The 17,545-nt window shown below is 39.2% G+C and overlaps 1 protein-coding gene across 1 annotated transcript in view; it reads left to right on the forward strand.

Moving 5' to 3' along the window:
* The window catches only part of CAPRIN2 (caprin family member 2), a 63,592-nt gene that overhangs the window by 31,009 nt on the left and 15,038 nt on the right, over window positions 1–17,545 (forward strand). Inside the window, exons 8-14 of the mRNA XM_065418541.1 lie at window positions 559–602; window positions 2,363–2,656; window positions 2,774–2,911; window positions 3,158–3,382; window positions 15,104–15,235; window positions 15,471–15,558; window positions 16,476–16,531. Of these exons, the coding sequence (XP_065274613.1) occupies window positions 559–602; window positions 2,363–2,656; window positions 2,774–2,911; window positions 3,158–3,382; window positions 15,104–15,235; window positions 15,471–15,558; window positions 16,476–16,531 (977 nt within the window). The remainder of the gene's footprint in view (window positions 1–558; window positions 603–2,362; window positions 2,657–2,773; window positions 2,912–3,157; window positions 3,383–15,103; window positions 15,236–15,470; window positions 15,559–16,475; window positions 16,532–17,545) is intronic.

The following is a 17,545-nucleotide window of genomic DNA, read 5'->3' on the forward strand; positions in this document are numbered from 1 at the left end:
TTTTGGGCAACACTACAGCTAAATTCAGTTGGAATATCAGCAACTAAAATATACTGTTGCAAGTTTTGTACGGTATATGTTGGTTTGAACACCATAACACACCAGTAAGGAAATGGTTTCACTGATACTAGTATCGCCTGGGATCAAAAATTCAGTTTAATCTATTTTTCATATCTAATGTATGCTGTCTGCGTGCTTTTGACTACCTCATTGGTGAAGCTGTGGGAAATGCCTGTTGTAGTAAATGTCACTTTTGAATGCACTACTACAGTACTTGGGTTATAGATACTGCAAGGGAATGTTTTTCTGTATCTTGTACTTTTAAGTTTAAATTTTTTACAAAACCTAAGTTTTGGCAAGACCTAAGCTTCATGTCATTTCACATAGAACATAAATTATGGATGTTTTTAGAAAAACCTTCAGTTCAGCAATTGATATCACCTTTTAACTAATTAATTGTCAAATCCTTAATTTTTTAAGGGGCTTTGATGGGACACTGAAAGGTTTCATGTTTATCTCTAATAATCTGAAGCAAATTAATATTATCCCTTTTCCTAGAACCCCTTATGAAGCTTTTGCAGTCTGAGATACAGCCACAAGAGGTAAAATACTGAATTATTTTAACTATTTGATAGAATACATTTAATTGTGTTAAGTAGTTGTGCCTCTGGGTGGTAACTTAATTCTGATATTATAGGAGTCTTTAAAATTTATTGCACAAAAGTTGTGAAACACTAGTAAGAAGCAGTTTACCAAAAACTGCTGTCCAGCAAAATTTTAGCCAAGATCTTAGAAAAGAAAACCAAACAATGGTCTAGATGTGCTGCTTCCAAAGTAGAAAAATCAAAAACGTACAGCTCTAACGTTTAGTCTTAATCCAAAGGAACATTAACATTCAAGGAATATATGGGGGTAGAATGTAACCCCCTCTGTTAGGGGTTTGGATTGAGCAGGAATGGCTTAATACATTTGCTGACCCTTTAGAGCATTTCTATAAATTCAGTGGAAAAACCAAAGCATCAGATTGTGTAGTTTCAGCTGCTTATATCTTTATTCCTGTTTCCAGAAGATGGATTCTCAAATACTGCTGCATCAGACAATACACAATTACAAATAAAGGCGCCTTCTAAAATATTAGGCTCATAACTTTTATGCTATCTAGATTTAACACTATGGCAGAGTTAAGAATGGTGGGGTTCTGGCTTTGTCAAACTAAAGTAGGGCTCCCTAGATATTGGCTTGGCTATATTAATAGTTGATACAGTAAAATTGCTACAGAGTTTGGCCCAACAGACTGTAGACCACAAATGTCCTTTAAATCTTCTTCAGAACTATTAGGCTACTCGTACATTTAATGAGCAGTATTATAAAGCAGAAATTTTTTTGATACTTAATCCTGAAAAGGGAACCTTTTTGGCAGTTTGAAACCAAACAACTGGAATAGCAAAGCGTATGCAATGTCTTTGTATCCCAACCTCCCAAACATCCCACTAGAGGGAGTATAGCAAATAAAGCAGATTTTTTTTATAGTATACTAAAACTAAAATTTAGTCTTCTAGACTCTGCCCAGCCAGTCTAGACTTACAATTCTGTGCTGTAACTGGTTAAGCAGACAGAACACAGCCAGTAAGTAGTCATCTTGGTCACATCCAGATTTTTAGTGGCCCGTAGGCCTACAATAGCATAGCTACTATAAGCCTCTGCAAGCTACTTCCAGTTATCTAATTTCCTGACTCTGAGCAGGAATGCAATGAGACTCCTTCTGGTGATTCAAATATATTGTCTCTAGGATCTGGTCATTAGCTATGATCTGAACTTCCAGTAAATAAGAGGTAGTTTATTATGAGTTTTCAGGGGGTCAAATAAGCCAAAAGAGCAAGATCCTTCATTTTCTTATTCTTTAATGGAAGAAGTAGTAGTCACACTATTCACACCAAGGTGTTTTAGGTGCTATACAGGATGAGGTCAATGCCCTGCAGAAACTACAACTGAATTTTATGCATGGCATGATTGTGGATAACAAATAGAGAAACTATGGAATGAGGAAGAACAAGGGTAAGAGCAATCAGATTGTATGGCTGCTCAATTTGGGCATGTTTCTAGATGTTTAAGTGTTCAATTCTTTTTCATTGTGCTGCTCCTCTGCAACATGCTGGAAAGAGTAACTATTCAGTGTCCACAATATTATAGGATAAAACCATGTCTTTGTACTGAAACAAAGCAATTCTTCAACTGGCTGCCTGTGTTCTGTCTGTTTTGGTTAGGTCAGTCAACTACAGAAAGCTTTTTTCTAACTTAAAAACTGAGCTAAACTCTGGTACCAATGTTTTCTTGAGCCACTAAATTTCTTTGGTCTGTGTAGTTTCTCAACAGGCGCTATTTGCCTGAAGCAGAAGGCTCTATTAAGAAGCCTGAAGAATGCAAACCTTGGGAAGCAGAATGCACCAGAAAGCAAGAACCTCCAAAATCCTGGGAAATGCTTGTTGATCTAGAAGAACAAGAACAGAAGAAGCAGAAGCAGGAATCTCTAAAGCCTTGGGAATCTTGTGGTAGGCATCAGGAACAGAAGAAGCAGGAATCTCCAAAGCTCTGGGAAGCTTGTGTTCGGGAAGAGGAGGGACAGAAGCAGGAGTCTTCCAAGCCCTGGGAAACTAGTGTTAGGGAGGAAGAACGGAAAAAGCAGGAGACTCCAAAGCCTTGGGTAATGCATGTTAGGGAGGAACAGGATTCCCCAAAACCTTGGATAACAAAAGTTAGGGAAGAGCAAGAACAGAGGAAGCAGGAATCTCCCAGACTTTGGGCCACAAAAGTTCGGGAAGAGCAGGAACAAAGGAAGCCGGAATCTCCAAGACCTTGGGCAACAAAAGTTCAGGAAGAGCCAGACCAAAAGCAAGAATCTCCAAGACCTTGGGTAACCCAAACTAGGGAGGAACCAGAACAAAAGAAGCAGGAACCTGTGAAGCCTTGGGGAATGCGTGGTAGGGAGGAACCAGAACAAAAGAAGCAGGAACCTGTGAAGCCTTGGGTAACCCAAACTAGGGAGGAACCAGAACAAAAGAAGCAGGAACCTGTGAAGTCCTGGGAAACACGTGTTAGGGAGGAATCAGAACAAAAGAAGCAGGAACCTGTGAAGCCTTGGGGAATGCGTGGTAGGGAGGAACCAGAACAAAAGAAGCAGGAACCAGTGAAGTCCTGGGAAACACGTGTTAGGGAGGAATCAGAACAAAAGAAGCAGGACCCTCCAAAAGCTTGGGAAACATCTGACAGGCAGCAGCCAGTATCATCGCAGCAGTTACAGAATACTCCAAAGTCCTGGGGAGCAGCAAGCCTTGTGCCAAAGGAGCAGATTGGGCCAAAGAAGTTTGATGTGGAACCCAAAGATGTGAGTTGGCATAGGTAGTATTAACTCTCATTAAGATTATTATAATGTGAGTATTTCAGACTAAAGCAATACAGTAGTCAGAGGATTTGTAAGAGTTGCATTGTGGAGTTCTGTACTCAGATTTCCATGTCACTCCTGAGTGGGTGAAGTCAGATTTTAACTGATATCACACAAGTTGGTGTATCTGGAAAGCAAAATGCTCTCCTTGTATCAACCCCAGTAATACTGCAATTGGGCCTCAAATGAAAATTACATTTTTGCATAAGGCAGAATAGAATTCATGTAGCTCTTCTGCAGCTGATAGCTCTGTAAATGTCCACTTCCATTAACACTACAAATCAGCTATGACGCACTCAGACAAGGATCAAATACTTAGTAAAGTACTATGTACAAATAGCATGTCAATACTTTTTTAGGCTTTTAACTAAAATAGCCTTTAAATCTGGGTATTTTTACTTGATCTAGAAGTTAACCAACTTAATTGACGCTTAAGTATGCGTTTCCAGATGAATGAATACGCTAAACTACTGTTCTGGAATGTTTTGGAAACTCTAACAAAGTGGTTTGGTTTAGTAATATAGAAAATGCAAGGTTTTGAGGGATCCAACAACATTCCAGCTTAATTTTACATTTCTTCTCCCTCTTCCCCAACTGTGTACACAAGTAATTAACTTTAATAGCATGGAGAAATCGATATAGTGACTAGATCAGTATCTGGAGAGGCGTGCTTCCAAAGTAATGTTTAGACTTGATCTAAATTTTAGTAAGACCATAGATGGAAAATAGAGCGTAACTGAAGTGGCTTGTGCACAGGTATTGTCCAAGTCTGTCACTCTTTTTAAAGCTGTTGTGTTTCAATAAATGACTAGATGGACAAGATCAATGTAAGATGCACAATTTTGAAAAGTGGATATTCTTGTATCTAGAGACGGGATCGCAGACAGAAGCATGAATCTGAAGTGAAACGAGTGGGTAACGTAAAACAGTGGGTGATAAAGAATGGGAATAAGGTTATTTAGCACGTACAGTTAAGTTGGTCTTCATAAACACTTCACTGTGGTATATTATAAAGTTGCATGCTTCCACTGGTATTGCTAGCATGGGCGGGAAAAGGCTGACTTTTTCCAGCTGGTAAATCTTTCTAAACATCATGGCGCTAGTGTTCATAGCTATGTGCATAACTTGACATTGTACTAAAAATAGTTCAGAGCAATGTAGCCACTGTAAAGTACTCAAATGTTCTTAGCACTTTAAGATGGATTGGAACATCTAATGTTGGTTTAGTTTCTAAAGCTTATGTTTGAGATGCTTCCTAATGAGATGGGCCTCTTATTTTATATAGGATGGAAAAACAGCTGGATTAAGTGGTGGACATGGCTTTGATGCAGTAAGAAAAAAGGAGGTACTCCAATCAGTCGGGGAGAGTTTTAAGCTACCTAGGAGTCTCCAAAGCAATGTACAGGTGTGCTAGTCAGCCATATCAAACTAAAATGACAGTCAAATATTTTGAGTATACAAAAACTGGGATGTCTTTATAAAGCAGCTGAATGTGTTTGGTGTACTGCATTAAATGCAGCATACTTATGTCTAATTCTTCAAAATCTTGACCTGTGGAGGAGGGAGATGGGTTACTACCTCATCACTTTAGCCTTATGTACTGGAACTTCAACAGACTTGCATTGTGCCTTGCAGTTTACTGTCAACTGCATTACAAAAGAACAGTGATTTAACAGATAAAATGCTGACTCTAAGATGACAGCATTTCACTTGTAAAATTAATAAATGCTTAAAACAGTGGTCTCAATTCCATAAAGTAAGGATATGGACATAATATAATCTGTCATTTATGTGGCTCATAGTTTGAACACTGTATGCAGGCTGATCTCTAACCAACACTGAGGATGAATAGGATAAAATAGAACAGCGTGGCTTGTGTGCCTGTGTTTAGAAACTAAGGAGAGTTTTATTCAAGCTTTTTAGAGCATTTGAGGAAATGATCTTTTATGAGTTGCTAAGGCAAGAATGAAGAAAACTTGCTTGTAACTAGGGTCTTCCAGGTAGTCGAGAGAAGCCGCTACATAAAATTAGCTTGTACAGGTTTTGTATGCTAGCGACATTATAGAAAGAATCTGGTCATTCCCTTGTACACACTGGGAATAAGTTTGATTTAATTCCCCCGCTTTTCTGTTTCAGAATATGGATGCTTTGCCAGTGGAGTCATGTAGGTTCATGGAATATAGTTGTAAGCTCTAAGGACTATATACCCTCATTTTATTTATCCATCTAAAGCCCATGAACTACCAGGTTGGGACTGTGGAACTTAAGCAGGAAGTCTTAGGCCTAGTTAACATACAGAGTTGCGTAGGTTCAGAGGTATTGGCGTTAAACCATTTCAGTTATTGATGCAGCGTTGTATGGACACTCCTAAATTGATTTAGGTTTGGTGTGTTGGTTTAACCTGCACTTGTAAACTTACCCTAAATATAAGCCAGATGACCACCTGTATGTCTACACACTGGCTGGAAGGGTACTTCGAAGTGTGGGTTGGCAGATGTGCTAGCTTCGCTCAATTGGGCGTGCTAAAAATACCAATATAGCAGCAGGAAGTTAGGCTAGCTGCCTGAGTACAATCACATTGGAACCCCTGGATATGTAGTGGGCTGCTAGTTAAGCTGCCACTTGTGCCACCACAGCTGCTGCTATTTCTAGCATGCTGGCCTGAGTGGAGCTAGCATGTCTGTCTACCTATGTTGGGAAGCGCTCTCCCAACTGGTGTGAAGGTGTGCCCTTAGTCTGAACATTGTATAGGCTGAACAGACTAATACTGAGGATGAATATTACTTGTGTAGGCATGCACTTAGTGTTGGCAAAATATTGAAAGCTTTAACTGAAAAATAAGTAAGTTAGGTATATCAAAGGCTAAACTAGGATTGTGTTCTGGATCCAAGTGCTTAAATTGTAAAATTGGAGGTCTTTAGTAAAAGCAAAACTGACTTGCATGAACAAAAGTTTTTTAAAAAGGAAAACGAACTTAAAACCCTTACGTTTTAATTGAAATAGGCTGACTTAATATCAAACTCTCCTCTGACTTAAGAATACACATGAAACTTCAAGTCAAAACAAAGTTTTTATTCAACATTTGGGAGCAGGTGGTAAAATCAGACTTACCGTGGAAATTATTTCAGCTTCAGTTATGGCTTTTACTACTGCTTGCTGCAGAACCCATAGTCTACTAGTCAGTCCCATAATGCCAGATGCCGTGTCTAATCCCAAATTAGGAAGTAAATTTAGTTTAGAATCAATCTCAAGCATACACTTTGACCAAGAGCATCACTTGGATGTATAGGCATATCTACTTCCACCCATGGACTGCTCTTGAGGGACTGCATCATCACCTGTTCAAATCTAAAAACATGTTTAGAAAAGTAACCATGCAGCATGTGAGACGTTAAATAGTGTGGTACCTTCAAAATATCCTAGTTTGTAGATCTCTTCTTCTAGTTTGAAGTGCAGAGGAATGACAAGCCGTGAACATTGTGGGTTATCTTTCCTACTATGTAAACTATCATTCAGTGGGTATGCAGAACTGTGCTGTATGATCATGTATTCAAATATGCTTAAATGTATGCAGTTATCGGGAATATCTAATATACTATTGCACTGTGAAGGTAGTTTTTATGTCTGTAAGCCAAGACTGGAATATTGGATGGTACAGTTCCTTGTGCCATGAATTATGTATGATCTGGCATAGATGCTCTAACAATTGGAGAAATATATTAAACTGACATGACTTTAGTTTCATGTTCTCAAAAGCAGCTAACTTTATGCTATGGAGGAGGTGACAAAATGTAATTAGCAGTGCAAACTTCTGGCACATTGGAAACAGTACATCTCAATTACAATTGCTTGAAAGGTGAATGGAGGCTCCTCTCCACATTCAATTTCTGGCCTTTTCAGGCTGTTAGTTCTAACTATTATAGATGTCTGCCCAGTGGTCTTGAACCCACAAATTTATTTGGAGGCAAGCCACTGAATAGTCAGTGGATGATACTTTGTCACTGATAAATGAGGGGGTAGCTCCCTTTTATGGAAACCCAGCTAGTCAGTAGCGATAGAATCCTCCTTAGCAGCTGTACCCTAATTGCCTTAACTGTAAAGGGTTAAGAGAAGCTTAACCTGAGTTGGCACCTGACCTGGGGAACCAATAGAGAGGCTTTACCCTTTCAAACTGGAAAATCTGCTGGGTGTGGAGGGTTTTTTTTTCTTCCTCTCTCGGGCTGGAGAGAGGGGAAGGCAGCAACATGCTGTAAGCTTTAAGCCAGGTTTGGGAAATCATCAGCATCATACCTAGAAACTCCTCATTTGGAACCCCAGATATGTAAGTAGCACAGGAAAAGTTAAGACAGATGCGACTAGGAACCTTTTTGGTTGTTTTGGTTTGTGGATTCCTCTGTGCTAACCCCAAGTGCTTTTGTTTTGCTTGTAACCTTTAAGCTGAACCCCAAGAAAGTTATTTTTGGTGTTTAATCCCTGAAGCCTGAGTTTTTAGATAGTTTTTCTTTTTTAATAATTTACCTTTTTTTAAAGAATCCTTTGATTCCAGAGTCCTTAGACAAGGGGTTGGTCTGTGCTCACATTGCTAAGGCAACTGGTTGGTATTTTATTCTCAAGCCTCCCCAGGAAAGAGGGTGAAGAGGCTTGGGGGGATAGGGATTCCAAGTGACCCTTCCCTGAGTATTTGTGAAAATCACTTGGTGGCAGCAATATCTGTCCAAGGTAGAAGACTGTGTCTTGGAAAAGTTTTAACCTAAGCTGGTAGAAGATAAGCTTAGGGGTCTTTCATGCAGGTCCTCACATCTGTACCCCAGAGTTCAGATTTGGGGGGGGTATACCCTGACAGTTGTCATCAACCAAGGCTGGAGTTAAACAAGTGATTTTAAAGGTGAAAGAATCAGTATTCAACTACCAACCACCATGAGCATGCTGTGATTGTTCTGTGTATTTGCATTTTAGTGGGAATATCTGGAGTGTGGCAGTGAAGGAACATGCTTTTAACCAATCAGCTGTTGCATCCAATGGTGAATTTATTGTTTTGCACTATTTGCTTTTGCAACTGGTCTGTTTAATAGCCCTCTTGATTGTCAGAGGACCTAAAAGCAACCTGTAGGTACCTGCAGCTTCCTAATCAGATATTGGACTGAAAATTGAGCAGGATATTGCTTTCAGAATGGGAATTAAATACGCTTCAGTGTAATAAAGACCTGCGTTTTCTTTAATAGGCCACTTGTTAGATTTGGATCTGGTGTTTTTAGTTCAGCTACAAATTAATAGGAAAGTTCCCAGTTAGTATTGCTGACCATTTGGAGAGCAATAGTGAGAGTTAAAGACCCTGGGGAAGCTGTTTTTTCAAACACTGTGGGCTTTTACTACATTACTTTAAAGTGAAGCTAGGCACAAAGAGTAGTAGGTCTTAAAGTCTAAACTGTCAGAACTCATGTATGTTCAGGGGAAGGTACATGAGGCCTCTTTCTAGGGCTGTACAACAGTACATAGCTAGTATAAACTCTTGAGCATATTGGAGACCTAGTTGGGCTGCAATATTCAAAGTACTTTTCTCTAGTGCTTAGGAGACTCTGATGCGCATGTTATAACCTTGAGACTTTTCTAATGAAATGTTAGTGACTAGTTTAGTAGTGTTCAAAGAAGAAACACACAAGTAAGATAGCTGTGAACATTTGTGGTCTGGCGAAGCAGCCCCACCTTGTAAGCTAAAGGAGCCTGTGAAAATTGATAGGCACAACTTAAACTTAGTTTTTCGATGGCAGACTGGACAAATTGCGATCACATGGGGACCAAATTTCCTTCTGGAGTGAATCATCCTAGCCACTTCTGTAGTGGTATTCTGGAGCACTGCTTATGCTCAGTTTATTACTACAAAAAGTGCTTAATAGCATCAGAATTGTGAATACACACTCGCCTTCATGAGGTGGAAAGCACATGACTGTGTAGGATCTTTCAATGCCTGTCTTGTCACTTGAACTGATATACATTTTACTTAACTTTGCTAACCACCATATCATTTACACCTAAGACGAAAGAAGAAGCCTGGTATATTTGGGAGGAAGTTGTTCCTCAGGCAAACTACATCTGAAAATAAAGTCAACTTTGTCTGTAAAAGGAACATGCAAGGACTGTGACTTTATATATATTTTATTACTTAAGCTAGATTTAAATCAACTTCATCTTCTCCTCCATTGGCATTCAGTATCAGAGGAAACACGTTATTGCAGCATAATGTAAGAATATATCCTGACAGGTATAAGCAAGAGTGCAAAAATGGTGGTTGATATTGTACATTCCAAGTGACTTCATGGTGTTGCTTTTTGGCAATTATATTTAGCTTAAGTTTTTCAGCTACTATTTTATTAGATTACTTAAATTGAAGCCTTGTCTTGAAGTAGCTCACAAAGTATTTATAAAAACTTTGCAAACAATAACTTACCATAAATCTCCATTTCAGTTGGCATGGTAATACTGCAACAATCTGTAGTCAAGTTCCAAACTCTTTTTGGGTGGGGGAAGGGGGAGAGGGGAAGCTTTTTAGAAAACATCTTGCAACTTTACTCATAGTCCTACAAAACATGACAGCAAACTGGTAGCTTCATCTTTGAAGTCTCAGCCTCCTAGAGTGCTAGAGTCTTAGGACTGGAAGGGACCTCAAGAGGTCACCTGCACTCAAGGCAGGATTAAGTATTATTTAGATCATCCCTGACAGGTGTTTGTCTAACCTGCTCTTAAATCTCCAATGACTGAGACCCCACAAGCTCCCTAGGCAATTTATTCCAGTGCTTAACCACCCTGACAGGAAGTTTTTCCTAATGTCCCACCTAAACTGCCCTTGCTGCAATTTAAGCCCATTGCTTCTTGTCCTATCCTCAGAGGTTAAGGAGAACATTTTTTCTCCCTCCTCCTTGTAAGAACCTTTTATGTACTTGAAAACTGTTGTCACTCCTCCATTTTCTCCAGACTAAACAAACCCAATTTTTTCAGTCTTCCCTCATAGGTCATGTTTTCTAGACGTTTCATAATTTTTGTTGCTCTTCTCTGGACTTTCTCCAATTTATCCACATCTTTCCTGAAATGTGGTGCCCAGAATTGGACACGAGACTCCAGTTGAGGCCTAATCAGCATGGAATAGAGCAGAAGAATTACTTCTTATGTCTTCCTTACAACACTACTGCTAATGCAGCCCAGAATGACATTTGCTATTTAAAAAAAAAAAAACTTTTTGGCAACAGTGTTACACTGACTCATCTAGCTTGTGATCCACTGACCCCTAGATCTCTTTCCGCAGTACTCTTTCCTAGGCAGTCATTTTCCATTATGTATGTGTGCAACTGATTGTTCCTTCCTAAGTGGAGTACTTTGCATTTGTCCTTATTAAGTTTCATCCTATTTACTTCAGAGCATTTCTCCCATTTGTCCAGGTCATTTTGAATTTTAATTCTGTCCTCCGAAGCACTTGTAACCCCTCCAAGCTTGGTATTGTCTGCAAACTTTATAAGTGTACTCTCTATGCCAGAGGTTCTCAAACTGTGGTCCCTGAGCTCCATTCAGGTGGTCCACAGATGGTCCCTCTAAGGTGCACACCTGGGCAGCTGCACACAAGAGAATGAAGGGCCGCCCACCTAACTTCGTCAGTTCCATATTGTGGGGCTGTCATGGCAGGGGGGAGAGGGAGAGACCCCCTTCCTTCACAGCCCCAGCTTGGGGGCTGCTGCAGCAGGAGAGAGGGCACATCATCGCATTAGAAAGGTAAGACTACTGATATTAAAAATGAGTTGTGCTTTCATTTGTAGAACAAAAAAAGTGAAGGTTTTTTATATAGCACTTTTATCCAAAGCGCTTTACAATAGTTAGCTAATGGTACAAACAACCATTTAGAAAGATCATTAAGTGGTCCGCCGAGACCCTCAGCAATTTTCAAGTGGTCCACAAAAAAAAGTTTGAGATCCACTGCTCTATGCCATTATGTAAATCATTGATGAACATATTGAACAGAACCGGATCCAGGACTGATCCCTGTGGGACCCCACTTGATATGCCCTTCCATGTTGAATGTGAACCACTGATAACTACTCTCTGGGAACGGTTTTGCAACCAGTTATGCACCCACCTTATAGTAGCTCCATCTAGGTTGTATTTCCCAAGTTTGTTTATGAGAAGGTCATGCAAGACCGTATCCAAGGCCTTACTATAGTCTACCTATATCACATGTACCGCTTCCCCCCCCTTGTCCACAAGGCTTGTTACCCTCTCAAAGAAAGCTATTAGTTTGGTTTGACACAATGTGCTCTTGACAAACCCATGCTGTTACTTATCACCTAGGTGTCTGCAAATTAATTGCTTAATTTGCTCTATTTTTCCAGGTAGTGAAGTTAAGCTGACTGGTCTGTAATTCCCCAGGTTGTCCTTATTTCCCTTTTTATAGATTAGCGGTATATTTGCCCTTTTCCAGTCCTCTGGAATCACTCCTGACTTTTTGAAGATAATCACTAATGGCGCCGATATCTCCTCAGTCAGCTCCTTGAGTATTCTAGGATGTATTTCATCAGGCCCTTGTGACTTGAAGACCTCTAATTTGTCTAATTTTTAACTTGTTTCCCGATTTTAGGCTCTGATCTTGCCACATTTTCACTGGCATTCATTAATTTAGATGTCCAATTGCTACTAAACTTTTTGATGAAAACCAATTCATTTAGCACTTCTGCCACTTCCACGTTTTCTGTTTCTCTCTCCTCCCCCAAACCCCCACTGAGTAATGGGCCTTCCTGTCCTTGGTCTTCCTCTTGCTTTGAATGTATTTGTAGAATGTTTTCTTGTTACCCTTTGTCTCTAGCTAGTTTAATCTCATTTTGTGCCTTGGCCTTTCTAATTTTGCCCCTGCATACTTGTGGTGTTTGTTTATATTCATCCTTTGTAATTGGACCTAGTTTCTACTTTTTTGATGTTTGAGAATAGAGGAAGGCAATATGGAATGCCAGGTTGCTTTAACAAAATTTCATTTGGTCACAGCTTTGTCTGCAGAAAACCTTATGCAATACCTTTTTTGTATTTGAACATAATAGCTTGTCCTCTCAGTAGGCAAAAACTTGTTACTATAGACTAGTGTCCTGATATTCAGAAGTGCTGAGCACTTGCAGCCCCAAATTATTTCAACAGGACTTTTGGCTGACGAGAACTTTCTGAAAAGTAGGCCAAAGTCTTGTGCTTACTCTTTTTCACTTAAACTTGAGTGTTACTGGAACTTGACTTCCAGCATTACACGAACACTGAAGTTACTGTAAATATCTGAAAATAGATACAATGGAATCTCTTTGGTATGTGTGTGCACACTAATTTGTAGGATTGACATATATTCACTTAAACACACCAAAGCAAAACTGTTTTTTAAAAGCTTTTGTTGGCTCTGTAAAGAGCGACATAATTTCAGATCTTTTCAACAATGTGAATAAGGTTGAGGTTATTACATGTGAAGAGGCTAGCTCATGCTAATTCTATACCCACCACTAATTAACTACCTTTAGGAACTGTATGTTGAGGAGAAGAAAAAGTAACTTTAATTCTGAAGTCCTCCATTTACTTTTGGGTTATCTTGTACGCTGCAGTTATGCTTTTTGTATAATTGTGTGGGAAGATTTTCACATCTGATATGTGAAAGCATGAAAAGCCCTTTTTAGCCAAAAGTCTGTACAACTTGAATAAGGAGAATAGTCCTTTTTGCAAATGCTTGTCAGGAGTGATGGAGAAATCTGTACATGGATGGGTAAGAGGGAAGGATTGAGTAGAGAGCTGTAGGTGACCAAAGGTGAATGGGGGTGTATGGGGTGTGTGTGTGTAATGTAAAAAAGCCATAAAATTCTCTAGGGTGTGAGAAGGTTAACAATGGCCTTGAGCTCTACACAGGAATAACTCCTGGCCCCAATCCTGTGCTTGACTAATATGGATACTGAGAAGCCAACATGTACATACAGCTGCTGAGTTAGACCTCCCCGTATGGTTCATGAGTCAGAATACCTCCCTATTAATTGTGTAGCCATGGCATTACTGTGACTTATGTAGTGCTCACACTTACATGATTGAAGATTAGCAAACTGAAGTTCATTGTTCCTGCATAACTTGGACAAAAATTGATCTTCTCCACATAAGGGTATCCTATGTTTAATTGGCATTGTACATTCATAAAACTGAAGTAATATGGCTGCTCTTCTTCATCCCTGATGGTGCAGATGTCTAGCTGCACAAACTAGAGAGAGCAATGTGCCTTTGGAATCTCATCCTGTAGGAATGTAGAATTGTTCACTTCCACTGTTTCCCATTTAAATTACTCACATTTTTCTATCTCTTCCACTTTTGAGTTTACCTGGGTAGTAAATAAACATGCAGAACTCTGCAAGAGCACTCTCTAACCTAGACATGGCATGGAGTATGAAACATGTAATTAACTGGGGAATGCTTGTGGAAGGTACTGAGTAGCATACAAATAAGACTACAAAGCTTTGGATGTTTAGCCAAACTTATGGTGATTGTTACTAGTGACTCTTGCATGCCTGTAGACTCTCAGTAGTTCTCCATTTCTGTGTGACCTGATACCTTGATCTGTCCCATCAAATGTAATTGGAATCAGACCTACTTCCTTCCTGTGGCATCTTTTCCAGCAAACTTGTCTTTCAAAAGATCTATTACATCATCTAGTCACTCAGTGCTAATACAGGATTGTTTCTTACAGTGCATTGTTTAGTTTTAAAAGTTCTAAAAGTAACAGCGGTTCTGCTATGTAGCTAATCTGTGTTTTTCAACTGAAAATTTCCCTTACCCCCTTTCTTGGGATGATCCCCATTGTGGGGGAAACAACCACTCTACAGATCTTGGAACAAGCCAGAATGGGTTCTGTGGATTGGTTTGAGTATGTGACAAAGCTAAAAGACCAACTAAAGTCTGAAATGATCCACAAAAAGCTGCATTCAAAACCCTTTTTCTTGAGGACTGGGGTATGTTTCATGTGTATTTCATGCCCAATTCTGAACTTGTGCTAATGCAGCATTTTTGCAGGAAATGCCACACTTGAAGCTTCAGACTGTAAAGGGCAAGTTTTTGAGATGTTAGTGCCAAGCAACCTTGTTTGTAGCTCTACCTACTATTAGCTGCTGTTTCTTTAAAACATCTGGCAATGCCACTTCCAAAAAAAGACATGTACTCAGTATTCTATCACTCATGATTCTAATTGGCTGGGGGAGGAGGTATACTTCAAAAATCTCTGAGAATTGTGCAGCTTAGTTTAAAACCTCAATTCCTATCCAAGTTTAGGTTTAAAACTGCTAAGAGAGCGTTTAGCTAGGCAGTACTAAATGCTGAGTGTTTGTTGTTTGGCTGAATAAATTTACCTAATTTTGTCTTGAACAAAGTGTTGCATACGTGGAAAAACATAGTGAATTAATGCCACGAGCTTAATCCACTGACTACAGTAAACTGATTTCTGAAGTGAACAAAGTGTGAACTTGTACATCAAGTTTTATTCAGGAAATGCCAATAACCAGTTTAGCACTTCCTATTCTGTGGTATTTGATTCTTAAACATCTGTTCGTGTGAGGACACTTGTCAGACTACTTACTGCAGGTTTTTCTCCTGCATCTGTTTATATCCTCTTTCATTACATATTAGGTGCCTAAACCTGGACATCAGTCAGCTGCAGAATTTTGCTGTACTTCTACTCTTCCAAAGGATCCTATACTAAGGAGGGAAAAACTGCAGGATTTGATGACTCAGATACAAGGGACTTACAACTTCATGCAGGTATGTGTCTTGTTTATTCTGCAATTACACCTACAGGGCTTGGGTCCCCGTTGTGCCAGTGGTAATATTGTAGCAAATTTGTAATAACTTGCTTTGTTACTGGAGTGGAGCTAGTTACTATTGACTAAATTAATGAAAGTTTTTAGCAGACTATAGAATATTTAACTTCTGTGATCTTTTTTGATCTGAACAATCCTAATTTTTCCCATTTCATGAACTTGGTAATCTTTCTAAGGAGTCCATCCTGGATGTTGATAAAGCTTCACCAAGTGCTATTTGTTCATCACAACCACCGTCAGTAACTCCAGCAGGTAGTCCTGTAGGTAGGTAATCTCTTAAATAGAATCCGAATTCTGGAAGTTGAATGGAGCAATGTTTCACTTGCACTGTGCATCACCAATAGCCATAATGGAAAAAAAATTCTCTGTCTAGAATCTGACCATCTCCTTCACAATGTCTAAATCTAATGGCTAACATTTCATTAAATGGCCAACAGAATAATTTACAGCAACACTTAAATATGCATGAAGCTGCAGCGTTGTGGAACAATTGTTGTCTTGCAACCTGACACTTATACATGGTCAAGTTCTTATGGCTCAGTACTTTCACCTCTCACCTAGGATTCAGTCCTTCAGATTGTACTTGTGTACCTATCTACGACACAGAATGTTTTATAATAGAACTCTAACAACCTATGGAATTCCTACACATACCTATTGCCTCTGGTGCAACAATTAATACTGAACTGCCTCTAGTTATGCTGGTGCTATTAAGGTTTGAAGGGTAACAGGACTGTTTTGAAAAATATGTGAAGAAATTGTGTATTACAAAACAGGAAAAGAAGTCAGTTGTAATGTGTTTTGGGGAATGAAAGCAAATCTAAATGTTCATTCTTCTACCTCTGAAACTTTGAGTAAATTTGTCTTGAATCATTCAAGTAATCTTACTGAAATAGCTGTTCCATACATAAGTCTTTCTGTTGCTGGAGACTGCTTTGACATTTAACTTCACAAGATGAAACTACACTTCCTAAATGTGAGTGACTTAATTTAGGTTTTAATCAGCTTTCTGGTGTGCTTACTGTGTGATGTATAGTAAGGGCAGTGTAGCTGCCCAAACTTAAGGATTTAACACAAAAAAAACCAAAAAAACCCCCAGATCTTTGAATTATGCTGAAGCTGTAGTTAAATTTAAGGCAAATATGTTGCTTGACTAATCCCTTACTCTTATTTTTACAAAGCTTCTAAAGAACAGAAACTGTCAAGTCAAAATGACTTTCTTCAACAGCCACCACAGGTAAACTTAAAATAAGGATACTGCTCTATAGAATTAGACAATTGTGATTTTTTTAATAGGATTTATGTATTGTGCTTTCAGAAATAACTGAGGAATTGTATAGGGAAATTATGCCAAAATATTGCTGTCCTGAGACAGACCAAATTTTATTTGGTCTACCAAATTAAAACAGTATAGAACTTTAAAATCAAGTTGTTTTTATAATCTCTTCAAAGCTAACTCCCACCAGATAGATAGCTCTATACTCTAGGCTATATATCAAAAAAGCATTGTATGCCATCTTAACTTCAGTGTAATAGCAGATGAGTGAAAATAACATTTATAAGCTCCATTTCACAGTATGGAAGATGTATTTGGATTTAGCTTTTCATTGCCAGCACAACTAGTGGAGGGGGAGAGGGAGAGAGAGACGTCTGTTGGCGGAAGAGAAGCTTTTGAGCTCCAGAGCTCCTCTTCAAGTCTGGAAAAGAACCAGAGTTGTGCAGCTAAATACAAGGTGGGACAAATAGTTAAGCATAAGGGGTTAATACAGGTGGCAAGAAACCACTTAAAATGAAGTGAGTGATTATCACCTCTGCAGTCACAAGACCAAGGAATGTTAGGTTTTGAATGGTTGTAATGAGCCATAAAACTAGTGTCTGAGACCATGACTCTTAGTGTCTGGCAGAGTTATGAATTTAAGTTCCCAGGCTCATCTTCTGAAGATGGTGTTGTGTAGGTTTGCTTTGAGGATGAGGACTGATAGGTCAGATATGAAGTGATCACTTTGAAAAGTGTTGGCTCATATGTGATAGGGTGTCTTGACTTGTCTTGTCATTTTTCTGAGTGAGTTCATTTGAGAGTGTAGAGATTTGTCTGGTTTCGCCCACACATTTGGGGCATTTGATGGACTGGATGAGGTACGTCCTATGTTCTGAATAGGCACATGTAGGATCTGCACTAAGCTAGGTAATATGAAAAAATCGAGAATTGTTTGCATTGCCTACCAGGAGATGCAGTTGACCTTGACTTTTC

This window comes from Emys orbicularis, chromosome 1, assembly GCF_028017835.1.
Source record: "Emys orbicularis isolate rEmyOrb1 chromosome 1, rEmyOrb1.hap1, whole genome shotgun sequence".
NCBI classification, from domain to species: Eukaryota; Metazoa; Chordata; order Testudines; family Emydidae; genus Emys; species Emys orbicularis.